General features: G+C 65.6%; 2 protein-coding genes across 2 annotated transcripts; both read left to right on the forward strand.

The window, feature by feature from the left end:
- Nucleotides 1–393: 393 nt before the first annotated feature.
- Nucleotides 394–6,662, forward strand: CHLNCDRAFT_54763 (hypothetical protein; the record flags this gene model as incomplete). The annotated part of the gene is made up of 18 exons (XM_005843948.1): nt 394–457; nt 760–816; nt 1,962–2,117; nt 2,182–2,720; nt 2,844–2,873; nt 3,017–3,155; nt 3,294–3,445; nt 3,581–3,652; nt 3,783–3,928; nt 4,064–4,121; nt 4,347–4,416; nt 4,604–4,711; nt 4,850–5,044; nt 5,344–5,436; nt 5,527–5,686; nt 5,839–6,210; nt 6,342–6,454; nt 6,547–6,662. 18 exons carry the CDS (start codon nt 394–396, stop codon nt 6,660–6,662), a joined length of 2,640 nt encoding a protein of 879 aa, XP_005844010.1.
- An 82-nt stretch (nt 6,663–6,744) lies between these two features.
- Nucleotides 6,745–9,735, forward strand: CHLNCDRAFT_59064 (hypothetical protein). Its single transcript, XM_005843949.1, has 10 exons — nt 6,745–7,031; nt 7,190–7,216; nt 7,337–7,589; nt 7,743–7,830; nt 8,037–8,112; nt 8,257–8,371; nt 8,570–8,666; nt 8,792–8,987; nt 9,154–9,185; nt 9,303–9,735. Exons 1-10 carry the CDS (start codon nt 6,893–6,895, stop codon nt 9,537–9,539), a joined length of 1,260 nt encoding a protein of 419 aa, XP_005844011.1. The 5' UTR covers nt 6,745–6,892; the 3' UTR covers nt 9,540–9,735.
- The last annotated feature ends 1,967 nt before the right edge of the window (nt 9,736–11,702 follow it).

The raw sequence follows: 11,702 nt of genomic DNA on the forward strand, positions 1-11,702 counted from the left end.
TACATCATCCACACCACGGCAGCCTCTCCACGTGCACGAGCGTGAACTCGGCGCAGCAGTCGGATCCCCAGGGGATGTTGTCCTCTCGGCTCACCACGCCGTACCCCAGATCGGCGAGGTGCATGCAAAAGACGGCGAGCTCGGCCATCGACACATCGTGCATTGGCCAGAGCAGGTTCTGCCAGTTGTGTGCCTTGTGCTGCTTCGCTCTCCGAAACCGGTCCCAGAAGAAGGTCCAGTCCTCGTCGTCTCCCGTCGTCGGGTAGCCGTTGAAATGCACCTGCATGCGGCGGCAGCAGCACCACATGCCCGTTGGGATGGAAGAGCAATCCGCCAGGTTGGGTTCGTGGGGCAACTGAGGGCAATGGGCTGCCTGGCTGCCCACATACCTCCATGGCAACTTGCAAGGGCAGCGAGCACGTGGGCTTCAAGTCTACAGGCATCACAAGCAGCTGCCGTCAGCGGATAAAGAAGGGAACAGTCAGAATGGTGCCCCACCGACCCCGCCTGCCCGTCACCTGAGAAGACATCAAACTCGAAACCTGCAGCAGGAGAAAGCAAGCTAGGCTCAGTCCCGTGGCATGACCGCGGAAAACTTGGCGGAGAAAACATGACATGCCTTCGATGTCAATTTTCAGCAGCTCCACATGGCTGTGGTTCAGCATGTCTGTGATGTCGCTATACGCCATGAACCGCGAATCCGCGCTGAAGATGGCAGGCCCTTTGGCTCCTGCCTCCCGGCTGGCCCTGCCCAGGCAGATTTGGTGGTAGCTGTGCCGCGCGTGGATGCTGCTGCCATTAAAAGTGCAGTCAAAGGTGTGCACCTCGCATGGGGTCTCCTGCAAGCAGTGCAGGTGAGGCAGGCATGCACATCCGACCAACAAGTTGCCTGCTGCACAGCGTTGCAGCCATGTGCAGAGCACCAACAATGGGCTACCTGAGCTGGCAGCCAGGCAACTAATCGCACCTGCAGCATCTGGCTCTCAAACTCAAAGCTGCCGCGGCTCCCCAGCGAGTAGATTCGGCAGCCAGGCACCCGCAGCGCCGCGTCCATGCATATCAGCTTGGCAGAAGTCGGGTCGCCGTCGGCGCCGGCGCCCAGCCGCGTGAGGTTGCCGCCTGAGCAGTTGAGGTACGGGCTGAACAGATCGTACCGCTGCAGCCCCGGAGGCTCTATTCTGCAATTCCAGAGCCAGCAAGCACAGCCGCCAGTTTAACCCGGGGACAGAACGCAGGACAGCGCACGCTGCTCCCAGGCCAACCTGCCAATTTTTCGCGAGCCGTGGCGTGACGCCACGTCCTCTACCCGCTTGTAAAAGTCCGCCATGCGGCCAAACAAGGTCGACCGCCACGTCTGCAGCGCCTCGTAGGCCCCCCGCGCCCACTGGCTGTCATCGATCAACATGCGAGTCGGTGTGCCGCCGCCCTGCTTGGCCTGCGGACACAGCAGAGACCAAGCATCACGAGCAGCACTCATCGATGCATGAGGGCAGCAGCCCTTCTGCACCTGCCGCTCACCTGCTGCCACTCAGCTGTCCATGGGGCGAACTGCTGTGCTGATGCTGCTGTGGAGTCCTTTGGAGGCTTCTGATGCAAGGGGTCAAAAGCGTAGGGGGGATTGGAAACAAGGAGCAGACCAGCCGGGCGGCACTGTTGCCAAGGGGCGGCCATCTGCCGCTGGGGCGCGCACTTCCGTCAGTGCCTTGAACCTCGCCAGGCATGTTCCGTACCTCAAGTGTATGCACACACGCTGCATAGGCGGTCCCGTGCGGCGGGGCCAAAGTGATCGGCAACGCTGGGGACCCCACCTCGCGCAGCTGCATCCGCATTGATCTATCCTTGTGCTTCTGCGTGATCCAGCGCACCGACAGCAGCAACGCCACCACCAGCACGGCCTGCCCTCTTGGATTGTGGTGCCCCCTGGTTGCCATGCTGCCCAATCATTCTACTCGTTGCCACAGTTGGATATCAAAGCCGGTGGGATGATGGGAGGGTTCCTGCAGGTGGTGTAGACAGTACACTGCCTACACTTCGCGCGAGCAACCGAAATCCCGCCCTATCACGCATGATCTGTGTCGTGCGTGAACAGCGGCACCAGACGCCATGCCACCCAGCAGGTGCGCTCAGGTCTGGCCGGAAGGCGATCGCTGTTCCCACTGCTGCTGCTGCCTCCTGCTGGAGGCCTGCTAGAGGCCTTATACATGCGATCTGCAAGTGCCGGAGCACGCGCCGGCACCCTGAGCGCCCTGGATGCATGCGGGCGGGCATGTCCACCAGCGCCCAGACCGCCACTCTGCTGCGGGCTGTGCAGGGCTCTGCTGCTGCTGGCATGCCTGGCGGCGGCGGCCAAGGAGGCCGCCGCCGCCTTTCCAGCACCTGGCGGTGCAGCTAACATCACCAAGGTGACGCTGGTGGTGGCCACCCACCTGGACGTCGGGTACCACTCGGGCGGGCCTGAGCCTGGGTACGACAACAACACCCTGTCGCGCTACTTCAACACCCACTTCCCCAGGGCCGTGCGCGTGGCCCGCCAGCTGCGCCAGCGGCCCGGCGGCACCGAGCGCCTCGTCTTCCTGACCCACAGCTGGCTGGTCAGCCTGTTTCTCGACTGCCCGACCCACATCGGCCTGGTCTGCCCCAACGCCACCACCGTGGCCGACTTCAAGGCGGCCGTCCACCGCGGCGACATCACCTGGCACGCCCTGCCGCACAATGCCCAGGTGGGTGCCCGGTATGCGGCGACGCAGCGGTGTTCAGCACACAGCCCATGCAAGCCTGGAGGTGCCCTGCATGGCAGGCCTGGTGCTGACACCCTCCCTTCTCCTTGCCGTGCCCCTGCGCAGGTGGAGCTATATGATGCCGACCTGCTCCGGGTGAGGCCCCTCCTCACATGCACTCTTCGTTTTGATTGCATCTTCACAAGCTGCCGGCTTGTATGGTTGCGCTGGCAGACCCCCATGCACTCGGCGTCTGATGCTGGCCATGCTGTGGTTGCGCCCCCCACCCACCCGCGCAGTTTGCCGTCAGCCTGACGCACGACCTGGACCGCGCTTTCCACCTGCCCCCCAAGATCACCGCCAGCCAGCGTGATGTGCCGGGGCTGACCCGCGCCGCCGTGCCCATCCTGGCCGACCAAGGCGTGCGGGCCATCTCAGGTGAGGGGCGGTCTTGCACATGCCCCCGCTGCTCTATACCCAGCCGTGTTTCCAGGCAGTACAGCAGTAGCCAGGGAGGCAACCTGGGTTGGTGTTTGCCTGAGCATGCCTTCCAACACCGCGCCGCCGTGGCTGCAGTGGGCGTCAACGGCGGCTGCGCCCCCCCTGCTGTGCCCCACTTTACGCCCTTCATCTGGCGCGACCTGCCCAGCGGCAAGGAGCTGCTGGCCATGTGGCACCCAGGAGGCTACTCGGGGACACCGGTGGACGGCCGCTGGGAGTGCGTCAAGGTGGGGAGAGGGCGGGCAGGGGGGCTGGATGGGCTGGTAGTCTGTTTGTCCGTTCCCGCGCCCCCTAGTGCCCGAATTCGCAGCCAGCCTCCACAGCCGTCACAATCGGCCGGAGCAAACTGTGCGCTGCTGCAGGCGGATGGGCTGTCGCATGCGCTGTGTGCGGCCTGGTCTGGAGACAACTCGGGGCCGCCGGATGCGGATGAGGTGCGCACCCTGATTCAAAGCCACGGGCCAGAGCGACTTGAGCTTGCCTTTGGCGCTGCACGCGAGGCGACCCCCATGCTGCTGCCGCGAATCGAGATGCTGTGCTGTGCTGTGCTGTGCCATTTCACAGGTGCTGGACATCTACGCCCGCCTGCGCGCCGACTTCCCCGGCGCCGACATCGTGGCGGGCGGCTTTGACGGCTTTGTGGCTGACGTGCTGGCGGCGGCGCCCCGCCTGGACCTGCCGGTGGTGACGGGAGAGATTGGGGACACCTGGTGGGCGGGCCGTGGCTGCAGAGGTTCAACCGGCAGCCGGCGAGCAGCAAGCACATAGTCAAGACCCCAGCCTGTGCTGGCCGCCCCCGACTATGCCCCCCGGCTCTGCTGGCGTGCGGCCGTCCCGTTGTGCAGGATCCACGGTGCTGCTGCCGACCCAGCCAAGCTGGCCGAGTACCGCGCCCTGCTGCGCGTGCGGCGGGGCGGCCGCAAACGCTATGGCGCCGACGCCTTCAGGCGCTTCAGCCGCCTGCTGCTCAAGGCAAGCGCCCCGAGCTGCCCGGCACCGTGCTGCTGCCTGCTAGCCCTCCACCCCCTGCTTGGCTTGCTGCCTGAAGATGGAGCGCGCATTGGCATGCATGCAGCCATGTGGCCCGCACACGCTGCACTCTGCCTGCCCTGCTCGCCATGCCTTCAGCTGCCGGAGCACACCGCTGGTGTGGACCAGAAGGAGTATCCCAACGACTGGGAGCACTGGGGCAATGCAGGTGAGCTGAGACAACCTGATCATTCGGGGCAGCCTCCTGGCGGTGCTGCAGATGGCAGGAGGGAGATACAGGCGTGGCCGCTGAGGGGCCCGCCACGCCTCTGGAACCCAGCCTCTTGACTCGCTGGCCCAGCCGGGCTCGCTGGCCTGGCTCATTGCTAGCCGCTGCCCCCTTCCCCTGGCCGCAGCCTTCCACAGGCGGCTGGCCAACACGAGCCTGGGCAACCCCTTCGCCGTGGCGGTGCACAGCTGGGTGCGGCAGCGATCGTACAACCGCTGGGCGGTGCAGGAGCTGGGTGAGGGGCGGCGTAGAATGGATAGAAGGGAGACCCGGCTGGCGCCTGGACCAGCTTGGCTGTTGCTCGGCCATTTCCATGTGTGTTTGCCACCATGCATGCCGACCTGCTGTTGTGCTGGGTGGCTGCCCGGTGCAGGCAACAGCCAGGAGGGCCTGCGCGCGCAGGAGGCGCTGTCTGCGCTGCAGAGGGGCAGGGTGCCGCCCACGCCCCACGCACCAAGCAGCGGCTTCCAGCGGCGCAGCCTCCAGGAGCCACTGCTGTTCCAGTCGCTTGCCTGGCAGCTGGAGCTGTCTAGCGCGACCGGCGCCATTGTGGGGCTGCACTTCAAGGGTGGCGGCGCGACTGGCAGTAGCGGCAGCCGCGGCGGGAGCCACGCTAGCGGCGCCAGCCGCTCGCTATGGCACCGACTGGCACGTGTGCTTCGCCTGCCCGGCAGCAGCCAGCCCTCTCCACGCCGCCCAGCAGCAGTTGGCCCCAGCTGGGCGAGCTACGAGTCGCCGCTTGCCCTGCCTGTCTACAGCACGTACTCGGGTGCGGCAGACAGGAGGAGGGTGCAGCTGCTTGTGTTGTGTCGTCAGCTGATCTGCTCAACCAACCAGCATGCGACTGTGCTGCCGGTGCTGCTGCAGAGAGCGACTTTAACGTTATGTGGGAGCAGTATGCGTTTTTTGAAACCCGGGACGACTGGTTTGCCAAGGACTTCTCCAAACCCAACTCCACCCGTACGTGGCGTCAGCCCGCCGCCAGCCTGCTGTTGCACCCGAGCCAGGCATCTCATGCTGTGCGTCGCCTGCCGCGCATCTGTGCTGCAGTGAAGGGCGGCGCGCGGCATGCCGCATACCTGCCACAGGCGGAGGAGGTGTGGTGGCGGCGCAACGATGACGGCGGGCTGCACATCACCGTCAAGTCCGCCTTTGAGCGCTATGCGGTGCAGTCTGCGGGTGCGCCCAAGGTGCTGTGGACCGAAATCAGGTGTGCTGGGGGCGCTGGCCGCGCTGGAGTACTGTGGCGTGTCCGACTGTGCATCCCAAACCGCTTCGGAGCAGCCCGGCATTTATATTGGCCTGCCTGAGGCTGCCTGCCTGGCCGTTGTGTGCCTGCCTGCCTGCCTGCCTGCCCTGCAGGGCGCTGCCTGACACCCCCGACCTGCTGGTGGATCTGGTGTGGGAGGGCAAGGCGCCCACGCGGCTGGCGGAGGCCTTCTGGGTGACCTGGATCCCGCGGCAGCAGGCAGGCGAGTGGCGCAGCGACACGTGGGGCGCTTCCAACAGCTGGCGCTGGCCCCTGCTGGCCGGCCTCTCAGCGGCTCCCCTACCTTGCCTGGCTGCCGGCTGCCTGCTACGTGCAGTCAACATCAGCAGCTGGCTGATGTGGAAGCTGGGCCAGCCCATCTCCCCGCTGGAGGTCATCCGCAACGGCAGCCACGGTCTGCACGCTGTGGGGGACGAGGGCGTCAGCGTGGACAGCGCAGACGGCAAGCGCCGGCTCTACATCAGGTGGGGATACAGGTGTACCCAGGCATCTTTGGGATCATTCCACAGCAGCATCTGAGTTGAGCCGAGCAAGCTGCCACTCGTGGCTCCTGCCTGTTCCAAGGATTTTTTTGTCGCTCCGGCCTGCGGCGCAGGTCGCTGGATGCGGCGCTCGTCAGCCCCGTCCGGCACACGCCCTTCCCGAGCCTCTCCACGCCGCCCGACCTGCGGCATGGCGTGTCTTACTGCCTGACCAACAACATCTGGGGTGAGAGCAGCATGCTCATTGTTGCGCACCCGCTGGCTGCGGGAGGTGTCGGTTGATCCTCACAGGCTGGCGCGTTACGCCCCCTCCCCCAGGCACCAACTACGCCATGTGGAATCCATACCTGCCCAGAGATGCAAGCATGCGCTTTAGATTCGTGCTGCAACTGGAAATACTGCCAGCTGTACAGGCACATATGGCGGACGCCTGACATGTGGCACGGGCAGTTGCTGATGTGTTGCATCTCCTGATGCTCTGTCTTGAGTAAAGACAGCATATTGTCCATCTTTCTGAACTGTACAGGTCGCTTTAATGCGGAAGGTGAACGGCTTTTCATTGAGTACAGCGTAGTGTACTTCAGGACAGGAGGCCCAGGAATAGGGAACGCGGTGCCTGGCTTGCGGGAGGTCATCGTGCGCAGGTGATCACCGCGATCATCACATGCTATCTGAGTGGCAGCAGCCGGCGGGAGTCGAAATGCGGCCTCCATCCCTCAGTCCCAAGCTGTTGGCGCATCGGCGGCACAGCCGGATTCTGGCAGCAGCAGCGGTGCTATGCGTAGTGTGGCTGGCGCTCAGAGGTGGGCGGCTGCTTGCCAGACTGTAGTTGCCGGAGGCAGTTGGCGTCAGCAGCGGCCGACCGCCGCTGCTGGCGGGGGCTGGTGCTGCCGCCGCGGCGATCTAGACAACGCAGGCACTAGAGCCCATCAACAGAACCCCCATGCATGTGCACTTGCAGGACGACAAGGGGACAATCCAGGCTCAGGTGAACTGGCTGCAGTCGTGGTGACCTGGCTGCCGCCGTGGTCGGGTGGTGTGTTGTTGACTGCGGCAGCGTACCGGCACCTACCTGCTTTGGCCCCACCCTGCTTTGGCCCTTGCGCAGGTGCAGGCGAAGCGCAGCATGCGCCGTCGGCGGCGGGCTGGAGCGAGTCGTACCTTCACAAAGCGGGGGATGCCAAGCTGACGGCACTGCTGGACCGCACCAGCAAGGCGTCGCCGCTCATGAAGTGCACAGCAGACCTGCACATCTTCAAGCTGAAGGCCGATGACCTGGAGCGGGTGAACGACGGCGCCAAGGCCAACCGCTCGACGCTGGGGCCGCTGCTGTCGGGCACCGCGCACCGCATGCCGTGCAGGTGAGCTGCGGCTGGCATGTGCTGGCAGCGAGCGTGTGGGGCACAAGGGCAGAGAGGCAGCATGCGCAGAGCGGCCTGGCCCTGGCGGGCAGCAACACGCGGCGTTGCCCATCCTGGGTTTTTCTGGGGCTGGTTGCGCGCCTGCGTGTGCAGACACAACCTGTCTTCGGCCAGGGCGTCCTGCTGCTCCTACCCAGTTAACTTCCGCCTTGGCACCACCGACTTCCAAGTCTTCCAGCAGGCCAGTGCCGCGCCACCCACCCCGCGCACCCCTGCTTGCTGGGCTTGCTGTCTGCGCAGCCCGCCTCCAGCTGGCACGCTGCACACCCGCCATTCGGCTGCTCGCCGCCGCCAGCCTCCACGCGGCATGCACGTGTCTGCCTGCCCGCCGTGCGCAACGTGCTGCCGACATGCCCGCCTCCCTGCTGCGCTGTGTGCTGTGTGCAGGTGTTCCAGTTTCACTACATGCGGTACCTGTACACGCTGTTTGCAGACCAGCCCCCGCAGTATGTGCTTGATGCGGGTGCGCCTCCCCTGCTTTCTCAATCTTGGAGGCAGGATGTTGTGCCTCTCGGGCAGCCCACGAGTTTGACCAGAGTGGGGGGGGTCGGTGTGCCTTTACCTCCCTCATCGCTGACCTGGCTGCCCCCTCCCGCCCCGTGTGCAGGAGCCAATGCCGGGTTTGCCAGCTCGCTGTTCAAGCTGCTGTGGCCCGATGCCACCGTGGTGAGCCTGGAGCCGGACACCAGCAACTTTGAGCTGCTGAAGGCCAACACCAAGTCGTGAGTGACGGCGGGCTGGACGGCCTGCTGCGCTGTGCCCTGCCATGTGCGTGCCGGGCGTGGAACCTATCGCCCCTGCGCCTGATGCCCGGCCTGATGCCCGGCCTGTGGGGCACATGGTGGCAGGGGCAGGCCCCCTGCCGCCATGAGGCCAACCTCCAGACCTGTGAGCCGTCATTCTCGGGGGCTGGGCTGCAGATTCAAGAAGGTGCATGCGCTCAACGCGGGGCTGTGGGGCCACCGCGCCAACATCACCATGGTCATGAAGTCGAGCAGCCACGGCAACTGGGGGCGGGTGAGCAGCGACGCACACTGCCGACGATCAAGACACTGCAGCAGGGCATATGGCGGCATGCATGGCTCTCCCGGCCCTCCCCCCGCCCTCATCGTGCCGGCATGCGGTGCCGGCACCCCGTGCAGGTGTTCCGCGAAGCGCAGGAGGGGGAGGAGGGCATGCCTGCCTACGGCGTACAGGACATTGCAGACATGCTCGACATCCCCGCCTTTGACTTTGTCAAGATCGACATCGAGGGCGCGGAGGGCATGGTGTTTGAGCCCGGCAACGACTTCAGCTGGATCGGCAAGGCGCGGGCGGTGTCCCTGGAGATACACGACTGTGAGCGCAAGGGCAGGGAGCAGCAGGGCAGCTGGGCATGCTGTGATGACGTTATGCATGCTTGTGCGCTGAGATGTTGTGTTGGGGGGTCAGCTGCGGCAGCCGGCTTGGTGATGTGGTGCCAGCATGGAACCAACACCGGTTCTGTACTTGCTGCTTGCTGCAGACTTTGCCGGCTACTTTGACCTGAAGCCAAATGTGGGTGACGCAGCACAGCCGCAGCATGGTGCATGGCCCAGCCTGCACTGCTTTGGCCTGCTCGATGGCGAGCTGAAAGCTGCTCCGCCGCCGATTGCTGCTGCGTGCGGTGTGCAGGAGGTCAGCTCTCGCGTGGACGCCGCCTTCAACACCACCGGCTACAGCCTGGTCAGCGACAACGAGCACGTCATCTTCCTGAGCCCGGCGCTGCGCAAGGCGGTTGAATCCAGCGCAGCAGCAGTGCCGCACACGGAGTCGGCAGCGGCGGAGCAGGCGAAGCAGGGGAAGAAGCACAAAGCAGCCGAGCAGCCGCAGGGCACGCAGCGAGCCAAGCAGTCAGGCTCCGGTGCATGATGTACGCCCTGCAGGTTTAGCGACCAACATGCTCCCAGTTCCCTGCTTTCCCGCACTGTTTCCCCGCCCTGTCCTCCACGCTGGCGCCTGCGCCGCCGCGGAGGCGCAGTTTTCTGCTGTACATGCGCCCCCGTACATCAATGCATATGCCCTTAAAAAATTGAAACCAAAAACCATGTGTCAAGCTTCCTGGCCCAGTTCCACTACTACAGCGCGGTTGGGCGGAGGCTGCCGCCAGGCGCCGCCGCTGAGCTGGCCGTGGACGTCTGCAGGCAGGGCGCCATTCCCCTGGAACGGTTCGCTCTGATCAAAGCACGGTGCGTTCTCGGTGCCTCGCAAGCACACAGGTTGGCACAACGCTCCCCAGCTCCCCCTGCTTGCCGCCGTCGCAGCCACTGCCGCTGTCACATATGAAACAGGCACATAGGGACACGAGGGCGCCAGCTTCGAGCTCTCCACCAGTCGGCGGGGACGCCGCCGCCGCTGCGCCTCGATGTGGCGGCCTGCTGAACGGCTACGGCACACCCGTCCCCTGTTGCAGGCCGCCATGTCCTTCTTCGTCACTGGTTTTGGGCCTTTTTCCGGGTGTGGCGACAACCCCACGCAGGCGCTGATCAAGCTGCTGAGTGAGCGGCTGGCCAGCGGCAACCACGGTGAGCGCCGTTGGGCTTTGGGGCTTGGCCTGCCCTGGAAGGCGCCAGCCACAGCAGCCTGGCACAGTCGTGCATGCAGCCCAGCAGCAGAGGGAGGCGCCAGGCTGCGAGCCCCGCTTGGGCCACCCGCCCGCCGCAGCGGCGGCACGGCGCAGCTTGCGAGTGGCCGCTGTGCGCCACTCCTCAGACGCCCGCCCCTGCAACACTGCGCCCTGCTGCAGATCCCGCCTTCCATGTGCTGGGCACGGCGGTGCTCGAGTGCGCAGGGCAGTCGGTGCGGGAGTGGATCAGCGATCTTTACGACGCTCGCCTCGCCGCCGCAGCAGCAGACAAGCCGCTGGTTGTGGTGAGGCAGCGGCAGCGGGCTTCTCTTCTGATGCTTGCGTCCTGGTGCCTTCTACCAGCCCTGGACCACAGGCAGCCAGCCAACACCCTGCCGCTGCCGCATGCCGGCCCACCGCTGCCCCACCCCCCACCCGCCGACCGCAGCTGCACATGGGAGTGGATGTGACCGGGGGCCATTTCAAGCTGGAGCAGCAGGCGGTGAACGAGGCGTCGTTCCGCGTGCCAGACATGGCCGGCTGGCGGCCCTCCAGGCAGCTCATCGACGACCACCCGGGCCTCACCCTCTCCTCCCGCCTCCTCACAGACCTGGACGTGTCGGCGCTGGCGGGTGCGCCCGGGTGGTGTGGGCGCGGGTGGCTGGCCGCAGCGCTGCCATAGCCACACGCTGGCAGGTGGCTGGTGGGCTGCTCCTCCTGCTCCTGTGTGGCCCTGGCAGTCGCTGCCTCCCAACGCCACCTCCCATCTCTCTCCCTGGTCGCAGAGCGGCTGGAGCAGCAGCGGCACGATGTGCGCCCGTCCCTGGATGCGGGGCGGTATGTCTGCAACTTCACTTTCTACCTCTCCCTGCTGCACAGCCAGAAGCAGCGGCAGCGGCGGGGCCGCCCCATCCACGCCCTTTTCCTGCACGTGCCGCCCGTGGCGGTCGTGCCGCTGCAGCAACAGTTTGGCTTCCTGCTGGACCTGCTGCAAGCCATTGCGCGGCAGCTGGAGCCGGCAGGCAGCACAGGTGGTACCGCCGCCGAAGCCCTTGCCGAGGCGCTCGCCGATGCGGACCTCTTGGCAAGCGGCGGGGCGGCGGCGGCAGCAGATGTGGAGCCCGCCGCAGTGCAGCAAGCGGCGTCGTGACGGCAGCGGCAAGCTGCAAGGTAAATGCCACCATTGTGATGCGGCGTTTCCACTTCCCGCTTTCTCTCACCAACGCTATCCTCTCATCCTCTCAGCCACCCACTCTGTTTTGTTTCTTCACTACACATCATCGGTTCACCACAAAAATAACTTCATTCTTTGGGGCCCCAAATGGGGCGCCCAGTCGCCCAATTCATCACTGCAAACACTCTGCATTCTGGAGCGCCAGCACACCCGGGCACGCACCCTACAGCTCCGTGGCGTCGTGCCCCTGCTGGCCCTGCCCCTCCTCCACCCCTGCCGCGCCGCCGCCGCTGCC

This window comes from Chlorella variabilis (assembly GCF_000147415.1).
Source record: "Chlorella variabilis unplaced genomic scaffold CHLNCscaffold_25, whole genome shotgun sequence".
In the NCBI taxonomy this organism is placed as follows: domain Eukaryota; kingdom Viridiplantae; phylum Chlorophyta; class Trebouxiophyceae; order Chlorellales; family Chlorellaceae; genus Chlorella; species Chlorella variabilis.